The 27,573-nt window shown below is 45.9% G+C and overlaps 2 protein-coding genes across 8 annotated transcripts; one reads left to right on the plus strand and one right to left on the minus strand.

Annotated features, from left to right (window-relative positions):
- Nucleotides 1-231: 231 nt before the first annotated feature.
- C7H9orf43 (chromosome 7 C9orf43 homolog) lies at nt 232-21,958 on the minus strand. 6 transcript variants are annotated; one of them, XM_041764701.1, is made up of 17 exons: nt 21,820-21,958; nt 21,376-21,610; nt 19,812-19,919; nt 18,220-18,419; nt 17,967-18,117; nt 14,166-14,244; nt 12,814-12,914; nt 11,007-11,073; nt 10,090-10,253; nt 9,260-9,410; nt 8,601-8,661; nt 8,242-8,309; nt 8,101-8,127; nt 7,925-8,012; nt 5,189-5,268; nt 4,222-4,288; nt 3,489-4,012 (listed from the first exon to the last, which is right to left on the minus strand). In XM_041764701.1, the coding sequence occupies exons 4-17, from the start codon at nt 18,368-18,370 to the stop codon at nt 3,765-3,767; spliced, it is 1,503 nt and encodes a 500-aa protein (XP_041620635.1). In that variant the 5' UTR covers nt 18,371-18,419; nt 19,812-19,919; nt 21,376-21,610; nt 21,820-21,958; the 3' UTR covers nt 3,489-3,764. The 6 variants fall into 6 exon arrangements, with proteins under 6 accessions (XP_041620639.1, XP_041620635.1, XP_041620637.1 ...); XM_041764705.1 differs by lacking the exons at nt 3,489-4,012; nt 21,820-21,958 and adding an exon at nt 232-322 and having other exon boundaries at nt 21,376-21,660; XM_041764703.1 differs by lacking the exons at nt 21,376-21,610; nt 21,820-21,958 and adding an exon at nt 21,654-21,711.
- A 34-nt stretch (nt 21,959-21,992) lies between these two features.
- On the plus strand, nt 21,993-24,718 carry POLE3 (DNA polymerase epsilon 3, accessory subunit). 2 transcript variants are annotated; one of them, XM_041764706.1, is made up of 4 exons: nt 21,993-22,233; nt 22,354-22,439; nt 22,738-22,880; nt 23,165-24,718. In XM_041764706.1, exons 1-4 carry the CDS (start codon nt 22,168-22,170, stop codon nt 23,335-23,337), a joined length of 468 nt encoding a protein of 155 aa, XP_041620640.1. In that variant the 5' UTR covers nt 21,993-22,167; the 3' UTR covers nt 23,338-24,718. The 2 variants fall into 2 exon arrangements, with proteins under 2 accessions (XP_041620640.1, XP_041620641.1); XM_041764707.1 differs by having other exon boundaries at nt 22,026-22,233; nt 22,762-22,880.
- The last annotated feature ends 2,855 nt before the right edge of the window (nt 24,719-27,573 follow it).

Below are 27,573 nucleotides of genomic sequence, written 5' to 3' on the forward strand. Positions count from 1 at the left end.
ACAGAAAAGAAGAAAAGAAGCCAGTGTCTTTTATAAGGATCCTAGACCATATTCCAACTAAGTCTTAAGACCTCTTGTCTGCTTAAATGCATAATCTCCAAGCAGTTCTAGCTAGAGCTTCCTGGGCTGTTGGGCCTTCATTCTCCTGATTCCTATGGCCCAGATAGTGGGGAAGTGGCAGTTAGCAACAGTTACCTGGCTCCTCTTCTCTCAGAACATGGAGAGGCTAACCCAAAGTGCTCGTGAGGGCTCTTTCCTTTCAGTCAATTCTTTTCTACGTGATCTCATCCTTCCTTTCTGATAAAGACTGTCCCAGGCTCTGCTGTGCATTAAAGAGAGGGAATTAGAGAAGCATCAGAGTTCAGTGGATGAGAAGAGCAAGGACCCAGATTCTAAGCCCAGCCCCCTTCCCTTGCTGGCCTTGGACTTCTGTTAAATGACTTTCTCTCTCCAGCAAGGCCACCAGGTCCTGGGATGAAGGTTTTGGACCAACTCCAGAGATGCCACTCATATTGTTATCATTGTAGATCTGTATATTCATTGAGAGAATTTTCAACAGATCATAGCAAAGTGTCTTAAAGGATGCTTTTTTTTTTTTTTTTTTTTTTGGTTCTCGAAGCCCCAAATGAGTTCTCATCAGCTCTGGATTCTAGCCTGTTTTCTAATCTATAAAATGGAGACAATCCCCATCTATCTATAGAGTTGGCCAGAGAACCAACCAAAATAGTGGGTATGAACTGCTTGAAAATTGTAATGTGGCGTGCAGATTATATTGCCCTAAATTCTTTTTTTTTTAAGATTTTATTTATTTATTCATAGACACAGAGAGAGGCAGAGACACAGGCAGAGGGAGAGGGAGAAGCAGGCTCCATGCAGGGAGCTCGACGTGGGACTCCATCCTGGGTCTCCAGGATCACACCCCAGGCTGCAGGCGGCGCCAAACCGCTGCGCCACCGGGGCTGCCCTATATTGCCCTAAATTCTGTTTGTGATCTGAGGGATTGGTGTAACAAAGGTGAAACAAGTTTCAGCCCGCAAATAGTTTTTCCTCCCTTTGAAAACAGAAGCAAAGGCCAGTGTTCAAACAGCAAGCATCTTCTCATTCAAAATTTGTCATGATTCAAAAGGTAACTTTGTGCTCATCAACAAAACTGAAAAGAATCTGCCAATTTCTGAGAGTTGCTTGACTAATAGTTGAATTGGTTAATAGAATTTCTCTTCTGAGTCTTCAGATAAAATGACCAAATGAAAGCTCAGTCCTGCCCTGTCCTCAACCTCACTACTGACCACTGGAAATCGAGTTTGCTTGAGTGGACAGGTCTGAGGGAAGGCTAAGATGTTGAAAAAAGGTGTAATTTTCAAGTTAATCCACACAAGTCATTCTGCAATATAATGTACGTTTGAGAAATAATTATTTGCAGAAAAACAGCCCACATAACACCTCTTGGATTCTTGGACTCCTGAAGATTCAGCTAAGTATAGTTCAGTCTAGTAACACAAATGATGTCATATAATTTTGATTTGGCTTGGAAGAGAGGAATGAGTAGGCAGCAGTTTTAACTTTCTAATTTGGTCTGTTTGGAGACAACGTTAAAAAAAGAGTTAACATTTAAAGCCTTTCTTGTACAAACTGTACTTAGTGGAACCAAATAATTGATGAGGGATAGGTTTCTCTTATAAAAAGATCTCAGGGGATCTCAGTCAGTTGAGTGACCGACACTTGATTTCGGCTCAGGTCATGAGCTCAGGGTCGTGGGATAGAGCCCCACTGGAGTGAGCAGACTGCTTGGGATTCTCTCCCTCTCCTTCTGCCCCTCCCCTTGCTTGTGTACTCTCTCACTAAAACTAATAGATAAATCTTAAGGGGGAAAAAAAAAAAGATGTCAGACCCAGTCCACTTCCAACAAAAGTGTGAGACATTCACAGACTGTTGTCCAGTGACAATTATTTTTAAAAATGTTTATCGGGCAGCCCTGGTGGCTTAGTGGTTTAGCACCGCCGTCGGCCAAGGGTGTGATCCTAGAAACCCGGGATCGAGTCCCACATCAGGCTCCCTGCATGGAGCCTACTTCTCCCTCTGACTGTGTCTCTGCCTCTCTCTCTCATGAATAAATAAATAAAATCTTTTTAAAAAAATGTTTATGTCTCAGCAGTTGAGCATCTGCCTTTGGCTCGAGTAGTGATCCCAGGGTCCTGGGATTGAGTTCCACATCAGGCTCCCCACAGTGAGCTTGCTTCTCCCTCTACCTATGTCTCTGTCTCTCTCATGAATAAATAAAATATTTTTAAAAATGAAAAAATAAAAAAAAGTTATGTCTCTGAAAATGACCCTAACAGCATACAGCAAACTGTTTGAGCTCAGTAGGAACTGAGTCTGTGCTGTATGACTTTAGAGCTATGTTTCCGCTTTTCCCACCCCAACTTCAACTACCCCAGATTGCTGCTGCCCAAAAACACAGGGCTCCCTCCCCCAGCTCCCAGACAGACAGCTGGTCAAGAGGGACAAGATGTCATCATTTCTCATCCTACCCCCAACTACTGGGGGCTGAGGCTGAGTGCTAATGAGTACCACCAACAGCCAGGGCTCTCTTCTTCCAGCCACCTCCCATGGATGGGAAGACTTGACCCTGGGTGCAGAGCTGGAGAGAATAACTGGCTCCAGCTGCCCTGACCACAGCTCACAGGCCAAGGGCACAGGCTTTCACTGCCCGTATCTAACATTCTGCGTACTGAGAGTTCCATTATATTATTCTCTTGAATTTCAAAATTTTTGAAATTTTTCTCTATTAAAAACTTTAAGGACAGGGGATCCCTAGGTGGCTCAGCGGTTTAGTGCCTGCCTTCTGCCCAGTGCATGATCCTGGAGTTCCAGGATTGAGTCCCACGTCAGGCTCCCTGCATGAAGCCTACTTCTCCCTCTGCCTGCGTCTCTGCCTCTCTCTCTCTCTCTCTCTCTCTCTCTCTCTCTCTGTCTCTCATGAATAAATAAATAAAATCTTTAAAAAAAAAAAAACTTTAAGGACAAAAACATTAAAAAAAAAATCTTTCCAAAAACCAAATTCAAGGTCCCCTGAGACTCTGAAATTCTGAGTCTTTATGAGCATCACCAAAACATTCCCACAGACTCAGTCACTGAAAAGCTGGAGTTTTAGACTCTCTTGGGTTAATTCAAGTATTATTTGATAACGATCATTGGGTGCCAACCCTAAAAGAAACCATTTCCAGGGAATGAGACGAAAAGACAGACACATAGTAGGGGTTCCCACAGACCAAACTCATCTTCCCCCCTCCTTTATTTTTTTATTTTTTTATTTTTTTAGTAATTTCTATTCTGAATGTGAGGCTCGAACTCACAACCTTGAGATCAAGACTCACACGCTCTATAGAATGAGCTAGCCAGGTGTCCCAAAATACATCCTCCTGTAACTGGAAACCTTTTAGAGCTTCAGAGTGGGGATAAAAGTGACCCAAAAAGCAGATCTACAGAAACAACTCTTCCCCTCCTTGCAGAAACAGAATGAGGCTTTTCCTTAATTAGCAGTTTTGTTTAATTACTAAAATTATTCTGTCCCTAATGAAAGAGAAATAATCTACGTTTAAAAAGGATGAAGCTTTTTCTCCCTCACTTATTTTAGAGGGAAGGAGAAGTGAATGAAGAAAGCCGAATCCCTGTAGTCAGGCCCTGGTAAAGGCTCCAGGGAGCAGAAGTCCTCTCTCTTTTCTGCTCTTATGTCCAAGGTTGGGGTCCTCAGGATTCTAAGCATCCTAATCTGGAGTCAGGCTGCCCTGTGAAGTCTTGAAAGACTCTGCGCTCTGTGACCCAGAGAGTTGGTCCTCCTCATCCTCATCATCAGTGGCCTGAAGAATCCTCAGCAGTTTGAGCTCAGGGCTCCACCTTCTTCTAGATGTGCTGTCTGAAAGGTCCTCTGGGCTCCTCCCTTGGGATGCCAGCACAACCGCCTTCTGAGCACTGATGTCCTTTTTAGAGGGTTCTGTCTTGGATACCTCAGGATCTAAAAGAAGACCCAGCCATTAACTGTACCCGTAACCTTCTCCCAACTGTGACAAATGAAGGACAGAAAAGGAAGGGCTAGGTGTCTTTAGGACCATTCTGAGGGATGAGGACTATGGCCTCCAGGGAGGTAAACCATCCTTGTCAACACAGGTTCAGTTCCCCCTGGCCTAAGTGACTTACTAAGGTTCCTCCGCCCTAGTAACTTACCATCCTTATCAGGAAAGGAATCCGGATAATTCTCAGAGTATTCCACCTGTGGTCTCCTTTTGGAATCCTGTAATTCATTAAAATGTAAGGAAATTTGAATCAAGAAAAGGTTTTTCTAAAAGATGCTTTTCTTGGAAAAAAATTAACATCGAGGACAGGACAAATTGCCACCTCCTGAGACTAAAGAGAGAAGCTCGTCTCACAAATTCTTTGCCCTCCAGGCTGACTGGATGAAGCCAGAACCCACTTTGTCCCATTGCCAGCTGTCTACTGGGGAAAACCTAGCCTACAAGTGACTCCTCCAGGGGTGGTGGCCAACCTGGAAGGCGCATGCTGTTCCTCCCACCAAGAGATGGAGTCCATTTTCTCTCGAATCTGGGTTGGACTTGTGATTTTTTTTTTTTTTGGACCAATAAAATACAACAGAAGTGACACTGTTCCAGGTCCAGCCCCATCTCTCAAGAAAGTGCTTTTGAGATTACCATACTGTCAAGAAGCCCAAATAAACCACAATAAAGAGACCTCACAGTGGGATCCCTGGGTGGCGCCGCGGTTTAGCGTCTGCCTTTGGCCCAGGGCACGATCCTGGAGACCCGGGATCGAATCCCACGTCGGGGCTCCCGGTGCATGGAGTCTGCTTCTCCCTCTGCCTATGTCTCTGCCTCTCTCTCTCTCTCTCTCTCTCTCTCTTTCTCTCTCTCTCTATCATAAATAGATAAAAATTAAAAAAAAAAAAAAGAGAGACCTCACAGAAGAGAACTAAGGCAATCTGGCTAACAGCCCCACCCCAGCTGCCAGCTGAAGGTGCCTGCATGAGTGACATCAAACAACGCCAGAAAAACTGTCCAATCAGCCTTCAGAATCCTGAGAAACAACCAACCACTGTGGTTTCAGCTTTGAGGTGGTGGGTTATACAGTAATAGATAACTGAAACAGGGCCCAGGCACAATGGTTCCAGTACTTCTACCTGTCTCGAGGTGGGTCCTTCTGACTTCATCCGCTGTGGCTGCTTTTTGTCACTTTTCCGACCCAGTAGAGTTCTGTGACCTAGTGACCACAAAGTCAATTCAATTATCTTCTTATCCATATTTCATATCCCGTTGTTGGGTTTCTAGTTGACCCCCTAGCCTACAAGTGACTCCTCATCTAGGACAAGACAGGTTAGAGGAGGTGAGGAGTTTGGCCTCTGAGTTCCTTTTGTGACTTGGTTCACCTCGGACTGTGACCACATCTACTACAGAATTAGGGATTAAGGTCAAGTGTACAAAAACGATTTAGGGTTCTTCCAAGAAACCTAAGGGGCAGGTATCTGCACATCATAGCCGCAAAAGAAGCCTGACCCTATGTTTTCAGTTTATGAAGATTCCTCTGACCTTCTGGCATCAACCCTAGTCCCCATACTGGCTTCTGAAAATGGAGCCCCTCTCTTCAAAAAGCTCTAGTTCTCTGATTCTTCTGCATCGGCTGTCTCCCCAACTAGTCCCTAAAAGCGTTCATCCTCTCCTTTCTCAATTCCCTTTCTCTAAACGAACATCTCCCAAGCTGCCACCAGAGGAGTTATGCAAAAAAGCAAAGCCCACTGAGGAACTCCCTTGTTGAATACTTCCGTTGGCTCCCTACCAGCACTGGTTTTTACCTCAACTGCACACTCAAAGTACTGGAAGTTCTAGAAAACACTGAGGCCTGGGTCCCAACAATAGAACTTCTGATTTAATAGGCCTGGAGTACATCCTGGGTATCTGGGTTTTAAAAGCTCCTCAGTTAGGGCACCTGAGTGGCTCAGTTGGTTAAGCATCTGACTCTTTTGGTTTTTAATATTTTTTCTTTATTTATTTATGATAGTCAGAGAGAGAGAGAGAGAGAGAGGCAGAGACACAGGCAGAGGGAGAAGCAGGCTCCATGCACCGGGAGCCCGACGTGGGATTCGATCCCAGGTCTCCAGGATCGCACCCTGGGCCAAAGGCAGGCGCCAAACCACTGCGCCACCCAGGGATCCCAAGCATCTGACTCTTGATTTGGGCTCAGGTCATAATCTCAGGGTCATGAGATCGAGCCCCATGTCAGGCTCTGCACTGGGGCATTGAACCTGCTTAGGATTCTCTCTCCCTCTTCCTCTTGCCCCCCACTCATGCACTCTCTCTCTCTCTCTGAAAAAAAAGAAAGAAAGAAAGAAAGCTCCTTAGTTGATTTCAAATATGCAGTCACAGTAGAACACCATGATCATAGTCAAACGTCTTAGCAGTTATACAAGCTCCCGCCTACCTCTTCAGCCTGACCTTTTTACCATGGCCTCTTACATAACCCACGGCCACGAGGGACCACTGTGTTCCCTGCACAGCCCAGGTTCATCTGCACAGTCCATTCCCACTTCTGGGATTCTCCTCTGTATCAGGAAGACTCTCACACATCCAAGATCCAATGCAAAAATCAACTCTTCCATAGGGCTTTTCTCAACCAGGCCACTGCTCCAAGAACATAATTCATTTTTTAAAATATTTTTTTAAATTTTTATTTATTTATTATAGTCACACAGAGAGAAAGAGAGAGGCAGAGACACAGGCAGAGGGAGAAGCAGGCTCCATGCACCGGGAGCCCGACGTGGGATTCGATCCCGGGTCTTCCAGGATCGCGCCCTGGGCCAAAGGCAGGTGCTAAACTGCTGCGCCACCCAGGGATCCCCCAAGAACATAATTCAAAAAGGCAACCCCGGTCACCCAAGCAAGTCTGCTCCTATTGGAGACATCAGGAAGAGGAAATGAAAGGCACCTGAATGAATTCAGGGATGTGCTGACCACCCGGGATGGGGTGCTAACCTTGGACCCGTCAGCCCCATCGTGGGCCACAGCTCTGGTTTTGTCTACCTCCCACATGAAGGTCAGGAAGCTTCTTGAATCTGCAGGTCAGGGGCCACTGTTGGCATCTGAGGGCCCAGTAGGATGGGAAACAAACTGAGAGAGGAACACCCTTCTGAGGGAACATCTTACCTGAGCCCTCCCACTGCCCCAGGGAGGTAGGGGAGAGCCAATTCTGACAAGGAAGTAGTCAGCAAGGTCCAATCTGAGCAAGGCTAAAGCAGCTCCTAAGGTTTAGGGGGATTCTCACTCCCTTTCTTTTTTCTGCACTCCAACTGAGCAACATCAGAGGGACCAGGGTAAGTATATCCTTCAGCTCAGACATGTGATAAGGATTCCAAAAAGGAGAGCTACCTATTCAGGTCTTCAGCAGAGGAAAAGGATCACCTGTCAAGAATTGGCCACCTGCCTCCTGGAAGGGTCTAATGTGCTGATCTCAACCTGAGCCTCCAGGGACTGATTTGTGGCTGGGAAGGGGGGTGCTGAGGCTGGATTCCGCTTCCTTAGAACCCTCTTGGGGCTAGTCAGGAGCCCTGGCTCTGTTCTGACTCATTGCTTGCTCTTCCTTCTCAAACCACTCTGCTTTTCCTAAAGACCTGAGGAAAAATGACTCTGACTCATGCTCATGATCCTCTCTTGAATGCTCACATGAAGCAGACATCTGGCCCAGCCTGCTTCCTTAGTAAATATTTGATAGAAGGATGATGCACGGTAGCCCAGCCAAGCCAGAACGTTCTGAGAATTCTGAATGCCTAACAAAGGCAGGTCCCAAAATAACAGACATGTTCAGCTTTTCCTGCCCTCAGCTACGTCCTGAGATTCCATCCCTCCCAAGCCCATATTCTCCTTACCATAGCGCGGGCCATAAGCCACGGCACCTGAACATTTGTGCAAAATGTCATGGCTCCCTGGATCACTCTTGGGTTTCTTTTTGGCCTCCTGAAACCCATATGAGGAGGAACTGAATTAGGCCCTTCGGAAGTGAAGAAAACATTTCACAAAGAGTCTGAAAGAAGGAAGTCAGTACCTGCAAGCTGACAGGAACTCTCTGTATCTAGAACCAGACAGAGAACAGGAGACTCACACCTTGTGCACCGCTTTCCAGTTCAGGCTGCTCCCCTCAGCCCAGTCCCAGCCAGTCCTAGGGCTTCCCTCACAGCCACTCTACCTGTCTCCTAGGTGGTGTTTTCAACTTCTGCTGCAGCTGCTTCTGCTGCCACTGCTGCTTCTTGTGACCTGGTGACCAGAGCCCCAGCTCAATCCTCTTCTCCCTGACAGCTCCCAGCTTTCCCGGGGAGCTGCTTGCTGGGCCCTGCTCCACAATGGGGACATCCTCTATCAGAACCGAGCCATTTGTGATGGGGAGGGTTGGGGGCTGCTTCCTGAATCCGCAGCTTCCTCAGTTCTACACATGATCCTATGTGACTATGGCCACAAACATATCAAATTGGGAGCAAGACCAAGTATGAGAACTGTGGGCTGAGGGGGGACAGGGCCGGAGGATCTGGTGGCATCAAGAAAACCTACCTTCTGTGTTTAGGTTATAATAGAATTTATTCAAATGTTTAGGATATCTCAATGCTGGTCTCTGGAGAGAAAAAAGAAGAAAAGCTCTACTGAAGGTGCTTCCTTTTCCCAAAACATACCCCTCACATGCAGGTACCCAGCCGACAAGCACTGTTTGAGAACCCAGTGCAACCAGCCTCATACCTGGGCTCTGGCGAGAGGAAACAGGGCAGGGAACAAACTGCGGAAGAAACGGAACATTCCTCAAACCCCTCCCCATGCACTGGCTTTCACCTACATATAGCCCAGTCCTTCTGTGGGGCTTAGGTCCAGCGTGGAAAGGTGGAGAGAAATAAGAAGAAAGAGAAAGTCAACTCTTCCAGCCTTGGGATGCCTGGGTGGCTCAGCGGTTAAGCGTCTGCCTTCAGCTCAGGTCATGATCCCAGAGACTTGGGAACGAGTCCCACATCCAGCTCCCTGCATGGAGCCTGCTTCTCCTTCTGCCTCTATCTCTGTGTCTCTCATGAATGAATGAAAAAATAAATAAAATAAAATAAAATAAAATAATAAAATAAAATAAAATAAAATAAAATAAAATAACAAAAAACCTCCTCCAGCCTTGAAGACAAATGAGTTTGGATTTGGACCTAGACATTTCTTCAAGGCTCCCTAGCTCTCACCTGCAGGGTGAGACGGTGTACAGACAAAAACATCTTAGCAGAAATGGCACTGTCGGGTCGGCTCTTTTGCAGGGGTGGTTTCTTCTTCATCATGGCCAATTGTGTCTTCATCTCCAGAGAAGGCATGGTTTTCCCTTCATTGGGCAAGAGGCTGAAGGGGACAGAGACAGCCAGTCAGCAACAGTTCCTCTTGGCGAGCGTGGCTAAGGAAAAAACAGGATAAAAAGGGCTCCAAATTTGAATAAATTTCTACTCTGGGCCTGAAAAAGCCTATGCCAACAGGCACTCATCAGGTAACACCTTCCAACTCATCAGGACAGGCCTTCTTATCCCCATTTTGCAAATGAGGGAACAAAGCATAAATATGCTCGATAATGTATCAAAACCAGGATGTTTCAATATGAAATCCAAAGGCTGTCTCACTCCGAGCCACATTCCCCTCTGCCTCTCACTTATCCATAACTCATCCATGAAGAAGAGAGAGTGGAGGCACCTGCCACCTCAGTCGGTGAAGCGTGCAACACTTGATCTCAGAGTCGTGAGTTCGAGCCCCACGTTGAATGTAGAGCTTACTTTAAAAATAGGAAGAAAAAGAGAGTAATAGTGCCTCGTGGAGGTTCAAATAAGAGAACAGGCAGAGACTGACAAGTGCTAAGTACTTGATAATTGGCGGTGATTACTGTACATTCGTAAATCTCAGAACTCACTGAACAAGCAGGCAGGACAATTTTCTCCCTTCCCTCCCCAGAAAGAGCATGCTTCTTCATGCCTTCGCTGCTTCAGAGAAGAGCACGTACTCTGGCTCTCCCCCAGGCTTCAGAGATACTCACTCCTTCAGTAGATCCTGAGGGACCATGTCAAACTGGTTCCAGAAAGGTATGGACTCTGTACTTAGTTGCTCAAAAAAGTTTACTGGTGATGGAGGGGGCACAATCATCCCCGGAGGTCCCAGCGGCGTTTCTGTTTTCTGCTTTTCATAGAGAAAACTGTCTTTCTAGAAAAGCAAAAATGGAAATGAAGTACTCTCTTGAGTGCCACTCCTTCTGGTCAACATCCGGGCCTCCCAAACAAAACCCTGGCACGCCGAGCTCCCTGTTTCCAGACCCGCTCCAGCAGCTCCCCATCCTCTGCACCATGAAGGCCACCGTATTTTTCCCTCTCTGGCTCCCCACCCGATTGTTGAATTCAGGTCACAAGGATTAATTGTTTCTGGTTTTCTCCCAAAAGGGTTATTAATTCATTCACTGAGCAAACTGAATAGATATTTATTGACCAACTATGTGCCAGGTACAGGACTGGCGCTGGGGATTCAGCAATGAACAAAGTGGACCGAGACACTACAGTAGCAGATGTAGCAACCTTCTGGTTCTGTGACTTACCCAAGGCTATATTTACCCATAATTGGTGGCATGAGATGAGAACCCCCAGGCCATTGTAACCTCTAGTCCACTGAAGCTCTCCCTCTATCACACTGGGAATTTGTCTTTAGTTAGTCAAAAACTACCCCGGAATACCCAACACTTCCTGCTAACTTTTCTTCAAGATGCCTTTCATCTTCCTATAGGGAGGAGGTAGGGAAGAGAGTCTCTGAACAGAAAATGCCTTGTTAATTATTCCTTAAACGGGGTTTTCTTTGGCAACTTTTATCTAATAAGAATGGGGGAAAGGGGAAGGCACCAGAAAGGAAAAACAAAACAAAACTCTACAGTCTAGTCTCATAAAGGTTTGGCCAATATATCCAACTTACCACTGTAGATTTCATTCTTCCCTTCCTCCAGTCCTGGCTGGGAACAACATGCTTCTTCTCAGCTGGACTTGAAAGAATAACCACAGCTTATTCCCAGACCTCTCAAACAGAAGCACCAAGGATATTTGAAGATTTCTATCCTCTATTCAGTACCCAAAGATGGCTGGTTGGAAGCCTAGAGGAACCAACTGACCCAGAAGCTTCGGAAAAAGAAGACCTAATCTCATGTCTACATTAGGTGCCCTACTATTCTCTCATACAATCCAGTTATTTGCCTTCAAAGCATTAATCCAACTTAGTAATTATATACTTAAGTCTGGTGACATTTGTAAGGCCTGAGAACCCCCAACCCCACCCCCTACCACCATCACAAGACTCTAGGAGGACAGGGAGCAAGTCTATTTGTTTCTTCACTAGATTCTTTACTGCTTGGCACAGAGGAGGTGCTCAAGTATTTTTTGCTCTGTCATCTTCCACCTCCTTGCCTGGAACATGGAGCTCTAGCAGTCAACTTAGATCTTAAAAGACCCGATGAGATACCCCATGAGAAAATCAAAGTCATGGACTAAGGATGATGACCAGAGAGCCAGAAGGAGTTCTGGTTTCTGATGACCTCGTGGAACTAATGCACTAGACCTGGCCAACCCACCTCTAGGCTTTTTTGAAAAGGAAATATACCATTAGGGTTTTGTTTGTTTGTTTACATCATATACATACACACACACAAATACATATATGCAGAAGCGCTGATAGGATCATTAAAAAATGAAATAAATTCTTAAAACATGTCATATCTGGTCACTTAACAGAATCTGAAAGCCTCAGCATTTACGAGAGAAAAGCCAAACACTTTCTTCTAAAGATTATCAGTATTAGCAAGCCTTTGGGCCTTGGCCAAATCCTTCTACTTTGTACACAAGTTCTACATGCTATTTAATTTTTTTTAAGATTTTATTTATTTATTCACAAAAGGCAGAGAGAGAGAGAGAGGCAGAGACACAGGCAGAGGGAGAAGCAGGCTCCATGCAGGGAGCTCAACATGAGACTTGATCCCGGGACTCCAGGATCATGCCCTGGGCTGAAGGCGGCACTAAACCACTGAGCCACCTAGAGATCCCCGACATGCTATTTATTTTGTGCCACTGTGCCAGGCCTTGTAGTTGAGACCAAAGAGTCACATGCTTCACTGAAAATGTTTTCACTAGCTGGGGATGGCTAATAAGAAAAACTGAGAAGGGCTGCCTGCATGGCTCAGTCAGTTAAGCATCTGCCTTTAGCTCAAGTCATGATCCCAGGTTCCAGGGATCAGCCCCGTGTCAGGCTCCCTGCTCAGTGGGGAGTCTGCCTCTCTGTCTCTCTGTCTCTCTCTCTCCCTCTGCCCCTCCCCCCTTGCTGTCTCTCACTTTCTCAAATAAATAAAATCTTTAAAAAAAAAAAAAAAGAAAAAGAAAAAAAGAAAAGAAAAAAAAGAAAAGAAAAGAAAAGAAAAGAAAAGAAAAGAAAAGAAAAGAAAAGAAAAACTGATAGGAAGTATCTGTTTCTTAGACCTCACAATACACGGGCCCAGTCTTGCATGCTATTTACTGCCACGTAGGACTTGATGTAGAGAAGCCTCACCACAGGAAGTGGAAAGTGCATTAAATAGAGCCACAGTGGAGCAAGAGGCAAGTACAAGAGACCATAACCTTCTCTAGTTGGCCTCCTGTCACTGGCAATGAGGTGGCTAAAAAGGAGATGACAGATAGGAGGCCTGCAAAAGGCAGAATAGAAGGCTGGAAGGCTCCCAAGTTCTGGACACAATACTCACCTCATCTGCTTCTCTGATTGTTCTGGGATCCAGATTACAACCATATTTCTAACATCTTGAGGGCTGGGAAGTTGTGTCTCATTCAAATTCAGCACTGAAAGCTAAGAGAAAGATGTAAAGCCTATGGATGGCTAGAAGGTGCCAGCTCCTGCTAGTATTCAGGACAGGCCTAAAAACTGAATTATCATGCTAATGAAAAGGGTCAGGTAGTGCAGAAGACAACAAAAAGATATTTCTCTTCCCCATACTGTCTTCGTAACAATTCCTCGAGAAACCTGACAGCAGTACAGGTGTCTACAAGAGTGAACTCTTTCAGTGAAGTCTTACCTCCCACCTCCCTGTGACATTAGGGTGGCACTGAGCAACTCCCCACCCCATACCTCTAAGGGAGTAACTTGGGGCTTACCTGAGGGAACACTACTCGTTCCACCTACTCCACTCCAAACACTTAGATCCCTTGCAGATAACACAATACAATTTGAGAACAGGGAGGGAATTGGTAGAGACAGAAGTAAGTTTTCTGCTTTTATAGCCTGTCTATGATTAGAGACATCTACATAAAAGGTCACAACACTTTTCACGTTCAGCCATTTAGGATATTAGAACAGTGGTGCTAAGGAAACCTTATAAACCATCTTGTCCATACCCCTGGTAGGATACAGGAAGGGGGGCGGAAAAACCTATTAAAAATTGGGTTGTGGAGTACCTCAGTAGCTCAGTCAGTTAAACAGCCAACTCTTGATTTTGGCTCAGGTCGTGATCTCTGGGTCAAGGGATCAAGCCCCAAATCAGGCTCCACGCTGAACATGGAGCCTGCTTAAGATTCTCCCTCTCCCCTCCCCCTGTCCCTCCCCTCACTTGCACTTCTGCTCTCTCTCCCTCTCAAAAAAAAAAAGTAAAATAGGACAGAAAATAGCAGAGTAGATCACTCATAATTAGGGTAAGGATTGTTTTATGCTCTTTTGTTGCAAAATGTATTTCTTACTGTAGGTCATAGTTTAAAAAGTTTGACAGTCTTCGAAGTAGATGACCTGAAGGCCCATTTTAGGTGTGACATTCCAGCATTCTAATTTCCCCATATTATGAGATGATAGGGTTGACTTAGTAGCTGAACATGCTCTATGTAGGATACAGACAGGAAAGTCTTACCCATGCCAAACAGCCAAAAATCAATCCCACTGGTGTCTGGGATTTCTGGAAACTATAGAGTACGTATAGGCATCTCTGCAGACCAGCACTTAAGGGCCTAATATTAGTTATCATTGCCATTATTTGGATTATAGTCACCCTCAATGTTAAACAGAGACAGATATTTTATTCCCACTAGTAAAGAGAAAATGCTGAGGAAGTACCTTTGTTAATCTGTGATTTACTTTAGGAGATCTATCAGTATCGCCGATTACATCTTTGTTAGGTAAATCCTTCTGAGGCCTAAAAAAATGAGTTTCCAAATATGATATAGGAACACAAAAGACTTACTGGGATGACAGTGCTATGAGGAAAAGCCTTCTGCTTATCCGCAGAAAACCTGAGGGTTAATACTTAACAAATGAATGTAGGGTCTCCTCATTTCCTTAAGTTGTATGTGTTTGTTCTGAAACACCTCCAAAACAGACATTGTGATGTAGGCCATTGCTTTTTTGTTGCTGTTATTTATTCATTTAAGAGACAGGGCCCAAGCAGGTGCAATGGCAGAGGGAGAGGGAGGAGTAGGCTCCCCACTTAGCATAGAGCCCAACGCGGGGCTCAATCTCAGGATGCAGGGCTCAACCCAGGACCCGAGATCATGACCTGAACCGAAGGCAGACGCTTAACGGACAGAACTACCCAGGCACCCTTGAATACCACGCATCTTTAAAAAGGTTAAATTTAGTTCAATATTAGCAAGAGCAAAAGAGCAAGGTGGAAGCAATTACACTCAAGACAATGCTCCTCTGGGCAGCCCGGGTGGCTCAGCGGTTTAGTGCTGGCTTCAGCCCAGGGCCGGATCCTGGAGACCCAGGATCGAGTCTTGCGTCGGGCTCCCTGCATGGAGCCTGCTTCTCCCTCTGCCTGTGTCTCTGCCTCTCTTTCCCTCTCTGTGTGTCTGTCATGAATAAATAAATAAAAATCTTTAAAAAAAAAAAAAAGACAATGCTCCTCTAAAACAGGGTACTTCCGCTAAATCTTATCTTCCTTTAGAAGCAAGTTGTTAGCTTTTTAACACTTTATCTTATCAACACAGGAGGGTCTGATTGTCAGTTAAGTTTCTCTTTGTTTGAATATAAGAGCACTTTGGGAACAAAGAAAAGACACTTGTTTTCTTTAGTAGTATGGGGGCATTGCAACAAGGTACATTGACACTGTGAGAAAAAAAGGAAAACAAAACACAAAAGAAGTATGCCAAGAGGATGCTCCCATTACAAATTGCTGTATAACAAACTACCAAAATCGTAGTGACTTAAAACCACAACCATTTAATTACATTTCACAATTGTGTGGGTCAGGAATTTGGTTCGGGCTCAGGTAGATGATTCTTCCCATGTGATCAGTAGTAGTTACTTGGTGGTGTTCAGCTGAAGGGACAGGCTGGTCTAGTGAGTCCAAGATGGCTTTACTCTTAAATCTAGTTCTTTAGAGGAAAGGACTGGAAGGCTGGATCCAGGAGCATCAACTGGAGCATCTAACCATACACCCTCCAGTAGGGCAGGCTAAGGGAACTTCCCCATGGCAGCTCAGGGCTACCAGAGTATTTTAAGAAACAGAAGAAACTGCCTGTTCCTTAAGGCCTGGGACTAGAAACTGGCCCAGCGTCTCTTCTATCCTATCTATTGCTCAAAGCAGTTATGAAGCCTGCCAGATTCAAGTGGAGGGGACAGACCCCATTTCTCAAGGAGAGGAGTGTCAAGGAATTTGCACCGAGACATCTTAAATCTACCACAGAAAATGTTGCAGAAATGCATGTAAATATTTCTTTCTTTGCTAGCACATCAAGGGTGGCTGAACATGTGATCATTAATTCCTTTACTCCTACTCCCCAAGGTGAAAAAGTCTTCAAAGGACAGTGAAACTAACAGAATCAGGATGTGTATGATTCACTCTCTTAGGCCACTGCTTTTTACTCCAGCTTCCTTAGCTTCATCTCTGACCACTTTCCCATTCCTGCTCTGTTTCACATTCAGTGAGCTCTTCTCCTGATACCTGAAAAACTTCCTCTTGCCTCCAGGCCTTTGCATATGTTATTTCCAAAGTCTAGAACTCTCTTCGTGGCCACCTCCCACCTGCAACCCCCACTTCACCAGACTGCTGGAATTTCAGGTACAGACACAAGTGCCATCTGCACAAACTATAGTGCCCTGGGTGAGGAACCCTTCCCATGTGCTTCCATGCACCTGGGAGTGTCCCTCTCTGCCTCCCCAGCTAGGCTGCAAGCCCTTTAGGGGTAAAGACTGTATCTTATTTGCCACTGAATCCCCAGAACCCAGCCAATGGTCCCCACCAAAATACATTTGTGAATTCAATGAGTGACTACACGAGTGATGTCATGATCTTTGCCTTCGTAGGCCCTGACTGGGAGAAGCCACCTTCTTCCCAAGGATCAATTCCTAGAGAACCAGAAAGTAGTCCTACCGTCCTACCCTTTCTCATACTGTCTTTAGTCTAATGGAAACCACTAAGGGCTGCTTACATTAAACAGGAGAAAGGAACAAGGGGCCACTAGGTGTGCTTTGGTTCCAAACCACAGGGGTTCCAAGTCTCAGTTTTCTGCAGATCCCTGTCCCTTAGCTTCCCGTATTAATGAGCACTAACTAGGCACCTAGGCTTTGTAGGAGATTCAAAAGGAGATCACTGCTTTTGCCTTCAAGAGCTTACAAATAGTTTCACGCCTAAAAATAAAAGATAAGAAAGACCGTGTGTGTAGACACAGTGTTCTGATAACCTGCAGAGGCTGAGATACCCCCTGCAGTGGACTGAGCTGTGCCCCCCAAATTCTTACTTTCAGTCCTAACCCTCAATACCTCACAATTTGAGCCCCTCAGTAGTTGGAGATAGGGTCTTTAAGGAGGTAATTAAGGTAAAATGAAGTCACACAGAGAGGTAGATAGGTCCTAATCCAATATGACTCATGCTGTTATTAAGAAGAGGAAATTAGGGCAGCCCGGGTGGCTCAGCAGTATAGCGCCGCCTTCAGTCCACGGACTGATCCTGGAGAACCGGGATGGAGTCCCACATCGGGCTCCCTGCATGGGGCCTGCTTCTCCCTCTGCCTGTGTCTCTGCCCCTTTCTCTGTGTCTCTTATGAATAAATAAAATCTTTAAAAAAAAAAGAAGAAGAAGAGGAGGAAGAGGAAATTAAGGGATTAAGAGTTCACTTATCATGACGAGCACTGAGTAACAGAGAATGGTTGAATCACTATGTCCTACACCTGAAACTAATATAACACTGTGTTAATTATACTGGAATTAAAATTTAAAACTTAATTTAAAGTTTCACGCCTGTATGGCTCAGTCAGTTAAGCGTGGGCCTTCGGCTCAGGTCATGAACCCGGGGTCCTGGGCCCCATGTCCACTGGGCTCCCTGCTTGGTGGGGAGTCTGCTTCTCCCTCTCCTTCTCCCTCTGCCCCTCCCCTGGCCTGTGCCTTTCCTCTGGCACATGCATTCTGTCTCTCAAATAAATGGCACGGCTCTCTGGCACAGCTCTCTCTCTCTCAAATAAATAAAATGAAAGAAAAAAAAAGAAAAAGAAAGAAAAGAGAAAAAAGAGAAAGAGAAAGAAAAAAAAGGAAGAAAGGAAGGAAGGAAGGAAATTAGGACAAAGACACACAGAAGGAAAACCATGTTAAGACATAGGGAGAAAATGGTCACCTACAAGGCAAGGAGAAACGGTTCCCCAGAAAACAACTATCAACACCTTAATCTTGGATTTCTAGCCGTTAGACTGTGAAAAACTAAATTTGTGTTGTTTAAGCCACACAGTCTAGGGTACTTTGTTAGGATGACCCTAGCAAAGTAACACACCCCTATTTTAACTCCTACAACACAAATAATGCTTTCCCACTACCTAATTCCATTTCTCTAACTGAACTGGTCAAAGTCTACTACATGGGTGAAGGAAGTCAAGCCAGAATTTTGAGATAGGAGGCTCATAAAAGAGGATTCCATGATAATTTACCTGCCTTGAAATTTGGAGTGAACCTTTGAACCAGGACACAATAAAGAGGGAGGTTTGGTAAAGGTAAATCCTGATAAATGATGATGAGCAAGTCTCTTGGCCCGTATGCAGGAATCTGACACGTTTACAATGGTGAGCATCGGGAGTTTGTCTGAGAAAATAGACCAGAAGAAAACATGTGGTATGTCAAAAGGGACCCAAACAGAAATAATTCAAGGATATTGTAAGGAAGAAGCAGGGCTGACTAATTCACCTTCATCATCGATAGTTGTTTTGCGGGGGGTGCCCAGGATTCGAGGGTGGCCCCTCTCAATCCGGCGGATCGTTGCCCAGCACTGTGGATGCTGACAAATAGCCAACTTGCAGGTGGTTTCATCCCACTGACTCTCATCTGGCAAATGCATAGCTACAAATGGTTTAGGACAAAAGCCAATCTTGCAGCTTTCTAGCCCTCTAAAGAAACAACCACCACACAATTAGAGCATATAATGCATTAGCCATGCAGTCCAGATCTTAATTTGGTCTCAAAGCATAAAATATTTCTATTGAACCTATACCATCATAAATGATGGTCACAGGATAATTAAGAATTGGGTAACAAGCTGGGGTGCCTGGGTGGCTCAGTTGGTTCAGTCGGTTACGTGCCTGTCAGTTAAGCTCAGGTCATGATCCCAGGGTCCTCAGATGAGCTCCACATCGGGCTCCCTGCTCACAGGGTGACCGCTTCTCCCTCTCCTCCCTGCTCGTGCTCTCTCTCACTACCTCTCTCTCAAATAAATAAAATCTTTAAAGAAAAAAAAAATTGGGTAACAAGCTACTTAGCCATTAAAAAGAATGAACTCTTGCCATTTGCAACAACATGAATGGAGCTAGAGGGTATAATGCTAAGTGAAATAAGTCAGACAGAGAGAAGACAAATATCATATGATCTCACTCATGTGGAATTTAAGATATAAAATGAGAGAGAGAAAAAAGACGCAAGTCTGTTTTCTAACAGACTCTTAACTATACAGAACAAACCAGTCACCACAGGGGAGGTGAGGGGGTGGTAAGCGTGAAATAGGTGATAGGGACTATGAATATATTTATTGGGATGATTGCTGAGAAATATATAGAATTGTTGCATCACTATAACACAATATTTGACTACATTATAATCAACATTTTTAAAAGACTGGGTAACAAGGAAGTATGAAAACATCTCAGCATGAAGTAGAGTGGCAAGAGTTTTTGGAGCAGATTGACTTCATAAAGTCTTCCACTTGGCCAGTTAGCTGAGTAACCTGGGACTTAAGCAATCTGTACTACAGGTTCCTCATCTGCAAAATGAGGATAAGCCTGTTTCACGGGGTCATTACAAAAATTAGTTAATGGATATTACAGGGTCTGGCACATAATTCAAAATAAGTATTGGCATCCTTTCCTTTTCCCCTTAATTAGCCATTGGGGAGAAGATACCACCCATCTCCAAAAAGTCCTATCAAATCAGAATATAATCACAGAAGTGCTTGAGATGGCTTTAGATGGGCTCATAACCTTTGGAAAACATGCTTCATTTTTCAATATGCTCCCATTTTCATACAGGCAGCTAAAATACCCAGCAGAGGGCAGCCCTGGTGGCTCAGCGGTTTAGTGCCACCTACAGCCCAGGACCTGATCCTGGAGACCTGGGATCGAATCCCACATCACACTCCCTGCATGGAGCCTGCTTCTCCCTCTGTCTGTGTCTCTGCCTCTCTCTCTCTCCTCTCTGTATATTCTCATGAATAAATAAAATCTTTAAAAAAAATAAAATACCCAGCAGAAACCAATGGGTTTGCTCAAGCAGCAAATCAGTAGACTTACAGTCACATCAGAGGCCTCTGGCTTTTCATTTACTGGCTGTATGGTCGTAGGCAAGTGACTTCAACTCTCTCAACTTGTTTCCTCATATAAAGAGGGGAAGAGAAATCCCTAAATAGGATTATAGAAGCATTAAGAGAAATAATGTATTTTTATGTATGATATATAATATGGGATCAACAAACAGTATCATCTTTCTCTCTCTAGAAATATTTTAGGCAATCACTACCACCTGTTCCCTAATAACTTTTTTGTTCCTAATAACTTTTTACGGACAGTATCCATTTCTTCTTCCTTTTATCCAACACATTACTGTCCCATATATGTGATGGGACCTGTAACAGGCATAGAGAACAGTAATGAACAAAATAAGTCCTTGTTCTCAAGAGCTTATAAATTAGACCAAAGATAGCGCAGCATTGGCATGGTATCACAGCTGCCCGATGACTTGTTTTGTTTGGCCTGCACTTTGAATCTTTCTTTTCTTTTTTTTTTTTTTTTTAAGTAGAGATAGTCCACGGTGTTCAGATTTCTGGTTCCTCTTAAAGATCAAAATATATGACATCACGGCTCACAGTTCCAACTATACAGCAATTGGAGCTGAGAGCCTCCTGGTATCTTTAAACCAGGCCTGTTACATCCAAATGGAGAGTTTCCCCCACCAAACCCTATAATCTCTAACTAATCCAGTTCGTTGCCCTTTATCATCACATTTGCTGGTGTTTTTCTCCTAATAGGGAAGTATTTCTCTGTACTCATGTCTCTGTCAAAAGTTGGAAAACTGGGATGCCCACCCAGTTGGCTCAGGCGGTAGAGCATGTGACTCTTGATCATGACTCTGTGGTCATGAGCTCCAGCCTGACGTTCCTGGTAAAATTACTCAAAATAGGGATGCCTGAGGGGGCTCAGTGGTTGAGCATCAGCCTTTGGCTCAGATGGTGATCCCCCGGGGCCTGGGATGGAGTCCACAGCACCAGCCTCTTGCAGGGAGCCTGTTTCTCCCTTTATGTCTCTGCCTCTCTGTGTCTCTCATGAATAAACAAGGAAAATCTTAAAAAAAAAAAAAAAAAAAGAAAGAAAAGAAGAGAAAAAAAGAAAAGAAAGAAAAGAAAAAAAGAAAGAAAAGAAAAGAAAAGAAAAGAAAAGAAAAGAAAAGAAAAGAAAAGAAAAGAAATTACTCAAAATAAGTAAATTAAAGACAGCCCAGGTGGCTCAGCAGTTTAGCCTGCCTTGGGCCCAGGGCATGATCCTGGAGACCCGGAATCGAGTCCTGCATCGTGCTCCCTGCCTGGAGCCTGCTTCCCCCTCGGCATGTGTCTCTGCCTGTCTCCCTCTCTGTGTTTCTCATGAATAAATTTAAAAAAATATATTTTTAAAAAAAAGGAAAATTAAGGGTGACATAAGACAGCACATTTTAAGGGGGGAAAAAAAAAGCATCCGAGCTCAGGGAGAATGAGAATAATTTCTATGCAATGATGCAACCTAAAAGCCAGTGCAAAACCATGCTAATGATGCTTGCGACTGGGAAAGACGGATTGTGCACAAGTCAACGAAGTAAAAGACGCACAGAACGCTAAGAGGGTTTGGCTCTCAGTGAACGCACGGCCGCGCTCTCCTCCTGGGCGGCCCGAACCCAGGCCCCAGGGCGAGCCCCGCCCGCGTCTACGTCCCCAGCCTGAGCGCTGCGCCCGCAAAGGAGTTTGCGTGCAACACTTCCAGGCGACGATTCTCCGTACTGCGCTTATGGCAAAGCTGGGAGGGGTGGGTCAAGAGCTCCAAGACGGACATCAGGTCCCGCAGAACTGAAAAAAAAAAAAAAAAAATTTTTTTTTTTTAAAAAGATACCCGCTTCGCTCCGATACCGCAGAGCGGGAGAGTGGGCCTCGGGCGGCCGGGAGGCCCCGCCCCGCGTCGGAAGGAGCCCCGCCCCCGCCTCCGTCGCCCACGCCCGCGTTGCCAGGCAACAGCGCAGAGCACTGTGGGGAAGGGACGGAAGCCCGGTGAGCCATACTTGAGTTGAAGGAGGAGTCTCTAGACGTGGCGGCGGCCAGCAGCAGGGGCACGAGCCTGGGAAGGGGCCGCTGGGTCCCCGGGGGGAGGCCGGACGAGAACCCGGGAAGGCCAACGCCGTAGCGGGGTGCAGAGTTCGGACGCTCGGGCGACTCGAGGCGGGGGCGGGGGCGGGGCCGGGTGCTGAGGGAGGCCATGGCGCGCGGGGCACTGTGGGACGCAGCGTGGGCCCCGGGGGGCGGGACGGAAGCCTCCTTGGGTCAGCGCGCGGCGACGCGGGAAGTCCGGACGCCGGAGCGGCCTGGAGGAGAGGCTCGAGGCGGAGGCGCGGGCCGCGGCGCCGGCGGCCATGGCGGAGAGGCCCGAGGACCTAAACCTGCCCAATGCTGTCATCACCAGGATCATCAAGGAAGCGGTGGGCAGCTCCGGCTGGCGGGTGGGCGCGGGGCGGACGAGCCGGCAGCGGGGGAGCGGGTCCCGGGGTCTGGGTCCGGGTCCCGGGCCGCAGCGTTACTCACCCGCGCTCTTCTCGCAGCTCCCGGACGGTGTCAACATCTCCAAGGAGGCCCGCAGCGCCATCTCCCGCGCCGCTAGCGTCTTCGTGCTGTACGCCACTTCCTGGTGAGCCGGGCCGAGCCCGCGAGAGCTCCTCTGGCGCTGGGGCTGGGGCTGGGGCTGGGGCGGGAGGGAGGGAGCCGCACAGACCCCCCCCCCCGCCCGGTCCCCACTCCGCACCCTGGAGTCGCGAACCCCCAGCAGGTGCCCTCCCGCGGTGCGGCGGAGGTCGGGCCCTCGCCCAGGGCTCGCAAGGTCTGAAGCAAAATAAGACAAAATCCCTTTGCTTTGACCCTTTTGTGCAGGGAAGGGGAGGGACGCATCCGTGCACCCCTGACCTAGGCTTTGCCCTGCCCCCTTTCAGGCCCGAATGTCCCTTTTCTTTCAGTGCCAACAACTTCGCGATGAAGGGAAAACGCAAGACATTGAACGCCAGTGACGTGCTCTCAGCCATGGAGGAGATGGAGTTCCAGCGGTTCGTCACCCCCCTGAAAGAAGCTCTGGAAGGTAACGTCCCTCTGCTCTGTTCGGCCAAGGCCATGTCCGTCCCGTGTGACCGGCTCACCTGGCCGCCCTGAGCCTTCGCAGCTGGGGTCTGCGTAGGAACAGGAACCGAGTATCTGGTTTGCGACTCGGGATCCGTCCGATCGGCGCCGAATCTGATCTGATTTGTGATGCCGAGCAGATTTATTGTTCCCTCCCGGCCCCGGCTTCTCCGGTCGTGCGGCGGAGTTGGCTGCTTGCGGTGGGTTTGGTCCAGCCCTGCCCGCTAACCGCCTTCCTCCTCACAGCGTACAGGAGAGAGCAGAAAGGCAAGAAGGAAGCTTCCGAGCAGAAGAAGAAGGACAAAGACAAAAAAACCGATGCAGAGGAGCAAGACAAGGGCAGGGATGACGACAACGATGAAGACGAGGAAAGGCTGGAAGAAGAAGAACAGAACGAAGAGGAGGAAGTAGACAACTAGTGGGACGGGAAGACGTTGGCACCTTGGCAGGTACCGCCCTGAAACGTGGTGCGGTCCTGAGAGGCTCTTTCCCTGATGGGGAGAGTAGGCCTCTCCAGAAGAGCCTGAGAAGATCAAAATAAAAACTGACTAAAATGACCAAAACCAGCGCTTCCGTCAGAGCATCTGAATAGCAGAGTCCCATTTTGCTAAGTCAGTTCTGAAGGTAATGACTTTTTGACGAGAGGGATTCTGAGCGGCTAAATTTGATTAGTCGATTTGATCTCTTATTATTTATATATGTGGTCTGGCAGTTTTTTGGTCCCCATCCACCACCACCACCACCACCCCCCAAAAAAAAAAGTAATAATGATTTCCATGCTGCCTGCTGTGTTCCAGGTCACAGAGGCAGTCAAAGCTCAGGAAAAATTGGGGCTTTTGAGCATGGTCGGCCTGTTTTGATTGTATAGGATTTGGCAGTACTAGCTTATTACAGGTGGTTGGGATGGTTTAGCTTTAGGAAACTACTAAAAGGTTATGGGGGGGGCGGGGAATGAAATCTGTTGTCTCTTCGCTTGGCGTTAACATTGATTGAATTTTTATTTCTCCAGACCCACTTGGCGTGGAGCTCCTCTATGTTGCCTGGTAGGCATTTGACCTGCTGGGGTGGCTGTCCTCTGGGTGCATATGCTTGTAAATCATTAGTGTAGAGTGGAACTCGTCAAGCACGTGTGCCAATATCTTACCCTCCCCCCCCCCCCCAAAAAAAAAACAGTTTAGTCTCAGATGCACCTCATTGCCTGCCACTCTGTGGCTTTAGGATTTATGGTCACCTCCTGGAAGGTATAAAACCCCAGGCTTTTTCTTCTCATAATCCATTTCCCAGGCTTGTGACTTTTGTTTTTCATTCTTTAATTCATGACAAATTCCAAACTTTATTTCTTTTAGGCACAATTTTCCCCCTCTTGCGTCTCCCTTCCCTGTCTCCCTTCTGCCTCTCCTCTGTTCCCCATTCCCACTTTCTTCCTCCTTTTGTCACATCTGCCAACCCAGGATCTTTGATAACCTGCTTAATGTCCCAAAGTGCAGAAATCTGATGGTGCTCAGGAATCTAATCCCCACTGCAAAAAAAAACATCCCCTTTAACTGCTTCTAAAGTAATTCTGTTGACCTTTCTCAGAGTTGTTTTTCTGGGGTTTTTTTCTCTTGATATTTGGTGCTCCAAGCACTTTTTTGTTTGTCTCTAAGTTGAGCGCTTGGAGGTTGACAGATAGTCAAATGTATGTAGTTTGACACTGTTAATTTGTTTAATGAATATAGTCAAGAGTTTGTTGACAAATAAATGAAGAATGTTGAGGAAAATTATAATGCTTTGTACAAATAAAGAACATTCTTGTTAAAAGTGATGACTCCTGTTTCATCTTGTTTGTTAAAAGTGATGACTCCTGTTTCATCTTGTTTGTTTATACTATGTTTTTGGGGAGGACCCTCACTGATCATCCCTATATGGTTTTTGGAAGGTAGACTGGGCCAGGTCTTTGTAAATCTGGGATCCTGCGTTGCCTTGGATGACCAGCAGATGTTGCTCTTCGACCACGACAAGAGCTTTTCTATGGCTCTGCTGGGCACCCTATGGTTACTAGTTGCTTAATGAGTCCCTATTGTGTGTTTGGTACTGTCCTACATGCTTTCAAGTATGAACTCTGAAATCCTATAAAGGAGAACTTTTACCTTCATGATGTCAACCACAATGCTTTATTACCTCTAATCTACATAACTTTCAAGTCACGAATTTATAAATAACATTCCTTAAACTTGCAACCCCAGGAGTCATTAGATCTGGTGGCTTTTTCCCTGTCCACAGCAGAAACATCCTTTCCTAATTCCCATGAGCACCACTCAGCTAAGTTCTCAAGTCCCCTCTGGACTGTGGCTTCTTTGAACTGTGTCCTGCCACCTGTCTGCTGCCCCCCAACTTCCCCCAAGTACTGCTTGCCAAGTGGATCATCCTGGAACATTGCTATGTTCTAGGCCATCACTGCTTCCATTTAATCCATACTTAAACCTGGTACACAAAACCTGCTTGCGGAGGGCTTGCCTCACCATCTATTCCAATCTGTCTCTACTATCTTGTAAGTCTCCAGTTAATGCATCCCCCGAAAGAACTATCTCCACATGGCTTTAGGTCTTCCCGAACTTTTTCCTGGGAATGGGAATTCTGACTTAAAACCACAGAATTTAAGAGGTGTCTGGGTTGCTCAGCTGGTAGAGCCTGAGTCTTGACCTCAGGGTAGTAAGTTTGAGCCCTGCACTGGGTGTAAAAATTTTTTTAAAATTTTATTGATTCATGAGAGACAGAGACACAGGGAGAAGCAGGCTCCCCACAAAGAGCCCGATGCGGGACTCAATCCTGGATTCTGGGATCACGACCTGAGCCAAAGGTGGATGCCCAACCACTGAATCACCCAGGCGTCCCTAGAAATGACTTTAAAAAAAAAAAGGAAAAATCTGAGGTTATCAACTAGTTTTTTCCAAGCACACCTTTAACATTCCTGTGGTGGTATCTGAATTTTGAAGGTTGCTTACTAAGGTAAGGCAAAAATCTCATCTTTTGTAAGCCACAGCCCTTCATGCCTCCAGATTCTGATCTAGATTTGGAGGGTGGAAAGGTTACCATTTTTACCAGTGCAAAATTACATTTTCAGGGGTATCTGAGGGGCTCAGTCAGCAAAGTGTGCAACTCAATGTCAGGGCTATAAATTTGAGCCCTATATCGAGTATAGAGATTTTTTAAATTACTGGGGCCCCCATGTGGCCCAGTTAAGCATCCAACTTCAGGTTCACTTCATGATCCCAGGGTCCTGGGATCCAGCCCTGCATGGGGTTCCCCAATTCCATGGGGAGTCTGCATCTCCCTCTGCCCTTTCCCCCACTTGTGTGTGCATGCTCTTTCTCTCTCAAATAAATAAAATCTTATTTTAAAAAATTACTTTTAGGGCGGCTCCAGTGGCTCAGCTGTTTAGCGCCACCTTCAGCCCAGAGTATGATCCTGGAGACCCAGGATCGAGTCCCACGTCCGGCTCCCTGCATGGAGCCTGCTTCTTCCTCTGCCTGTGTCTCTGCGTCTCTGTGTGTCTCTCATGAATAAATAAATAAAATCTTTAAAAAAATAAGAAATTACTTTTGCAACCTAATCCGATTTTTGCCAATGAGAAATTGAGGCTCATCAGAGAGAAGTGACTTGCTCAAGATCTTACCACCAATTTATTTATGAAAGCTAGGATCCTATTCTAGCGGCCCTGTGTGTGACTTTGCTACTATTTCTTTCTTTCTTTTTTTTTTCTTTAATGAACTTTTTTTACTTTTGAACAATCTTAGTTTTCAGAAAAGTTGCAGAGTGCAGAGTTCTCATGTAATCACCCAGCTTTCCCTCATGTTGACATCTTACATAACCAAGGTACATTTGTTAAAACTGAAGAAAAAACTACCAAATACCAAATTACTTGTATTTCACCGGTTTTTTCACTAGCCCTTTTAAAAAAAAACAAAAACAAAAACAAACAAACAAAAAAAACCTAATGCCCTTTTTTGTTCCAGGATCCATTCCAGAATACCACATTGCATTCAGTGAACCGATTTTTTTTCTTTTTTTTTTAAGACCAGGGTTTGTTTTGTTTTGTTTTTTTAATTTTTTTTTTTTTTTTTTTTTTTATGATAGTCACACAGAGAGAGAGAGGCAGAGACATAGGCAGAGGGAGAAGCAGGCTCCATGCACCGGGAGCCCGACATGGGATTCAATCCCGGGTCTCCAAGATCGCGCCCTGGGCCAAAGGCAGGCACCAAACTGCTGCGCCACCCAGGGATCCCTGTTTTTTTTGTTGTTGTTGTTGTTGTTGTTTTTTAGATTTTACTTATATGAGAGTGAGTGAGCAGGGGGAGGGGCAGGGGGAGAGGGAGAGAAAATCTCCAGCAGAGTCCCTGCTGAGTGTGGAGCCTCCTGCCAACACCAGGCTGAGCTACCACCCTGAGATCATGACCTGAGCCAAAACCAAGGGCTGCTGCCCAATTGACTGAGCCACCCAAGTGCCGCCCCCATTTTATCTTTTAATTGAGATGAAATTCACAGAACATAAAATTATATGACCAATGTGGGGCATTTAGCACATTCAAAATGTTGCGCAACCATCACTTCTCTCTAGTTCCAAAATGTTTTCATCACCCCAGAAAAACCCTGTACCTGTCAAGCACTTAGACCCC

This window comes from Vulpes lagopus, chromosome 7, assembly GCF_018345385.1.
Source record: "Vulpes lagopus strain Blue_001 chromosome 7, ASM1834538v1, whole genome shotgun sequence".
In the NCBI taxonomy this organism is placed as follows: domain Eukaryota; kingdom Metazoa; phylum Chordata; class Mammalia; order Carnivora; family Canidae; genus Vulpes; species Vulpes lagopus.

Bases quoted from the DNA above. Each gene is read 5' to 3' on its own strand.
- POLE3 (XM_041764706.1), top strand. From the start codon at position 22,168: ATGGCGGAGAGGCCCGAGGACCTAAACCTGCCCAATGCTGTCATCACC. The intron at 22,234-22,353 runs GTGGGCAGCTCC...CTCTTCTCGCAG, and splicing joins CCAGGATCATCAAGGAAGCG to CTCCCGGACGGTGTCAACAT. The intron at 22,881-23,164 runs GTAACGTCCCTC...TCCTCCTCACAG, and splicing joins CCTGAAAGAAGCTCTGGAAG to CGTACAGGAGAGAGCAGAAA.
- C7H9orf43 (XM_041764701.1), bottom strand. From the start codon at position 18,370: ATGCATTTGCCAGATGAGAGTCAGTGGGATGAAACCACCTGCAAGTTG. The intron at 4,289-5,188 runs GTAGAAGTACTG...AATGAATTACAG, and splicing joins AAGGACCCACCTCGAGACAG to GATTCCAAAAGGAGACCACA. The intron at 4,013-4,221 runs GTAAGTTACTAG...GTCTTCTTTTAG, and splicing joins TTCCTTTCCTGATAAGGATG to ATCCTGAGGTATCCAAGACA.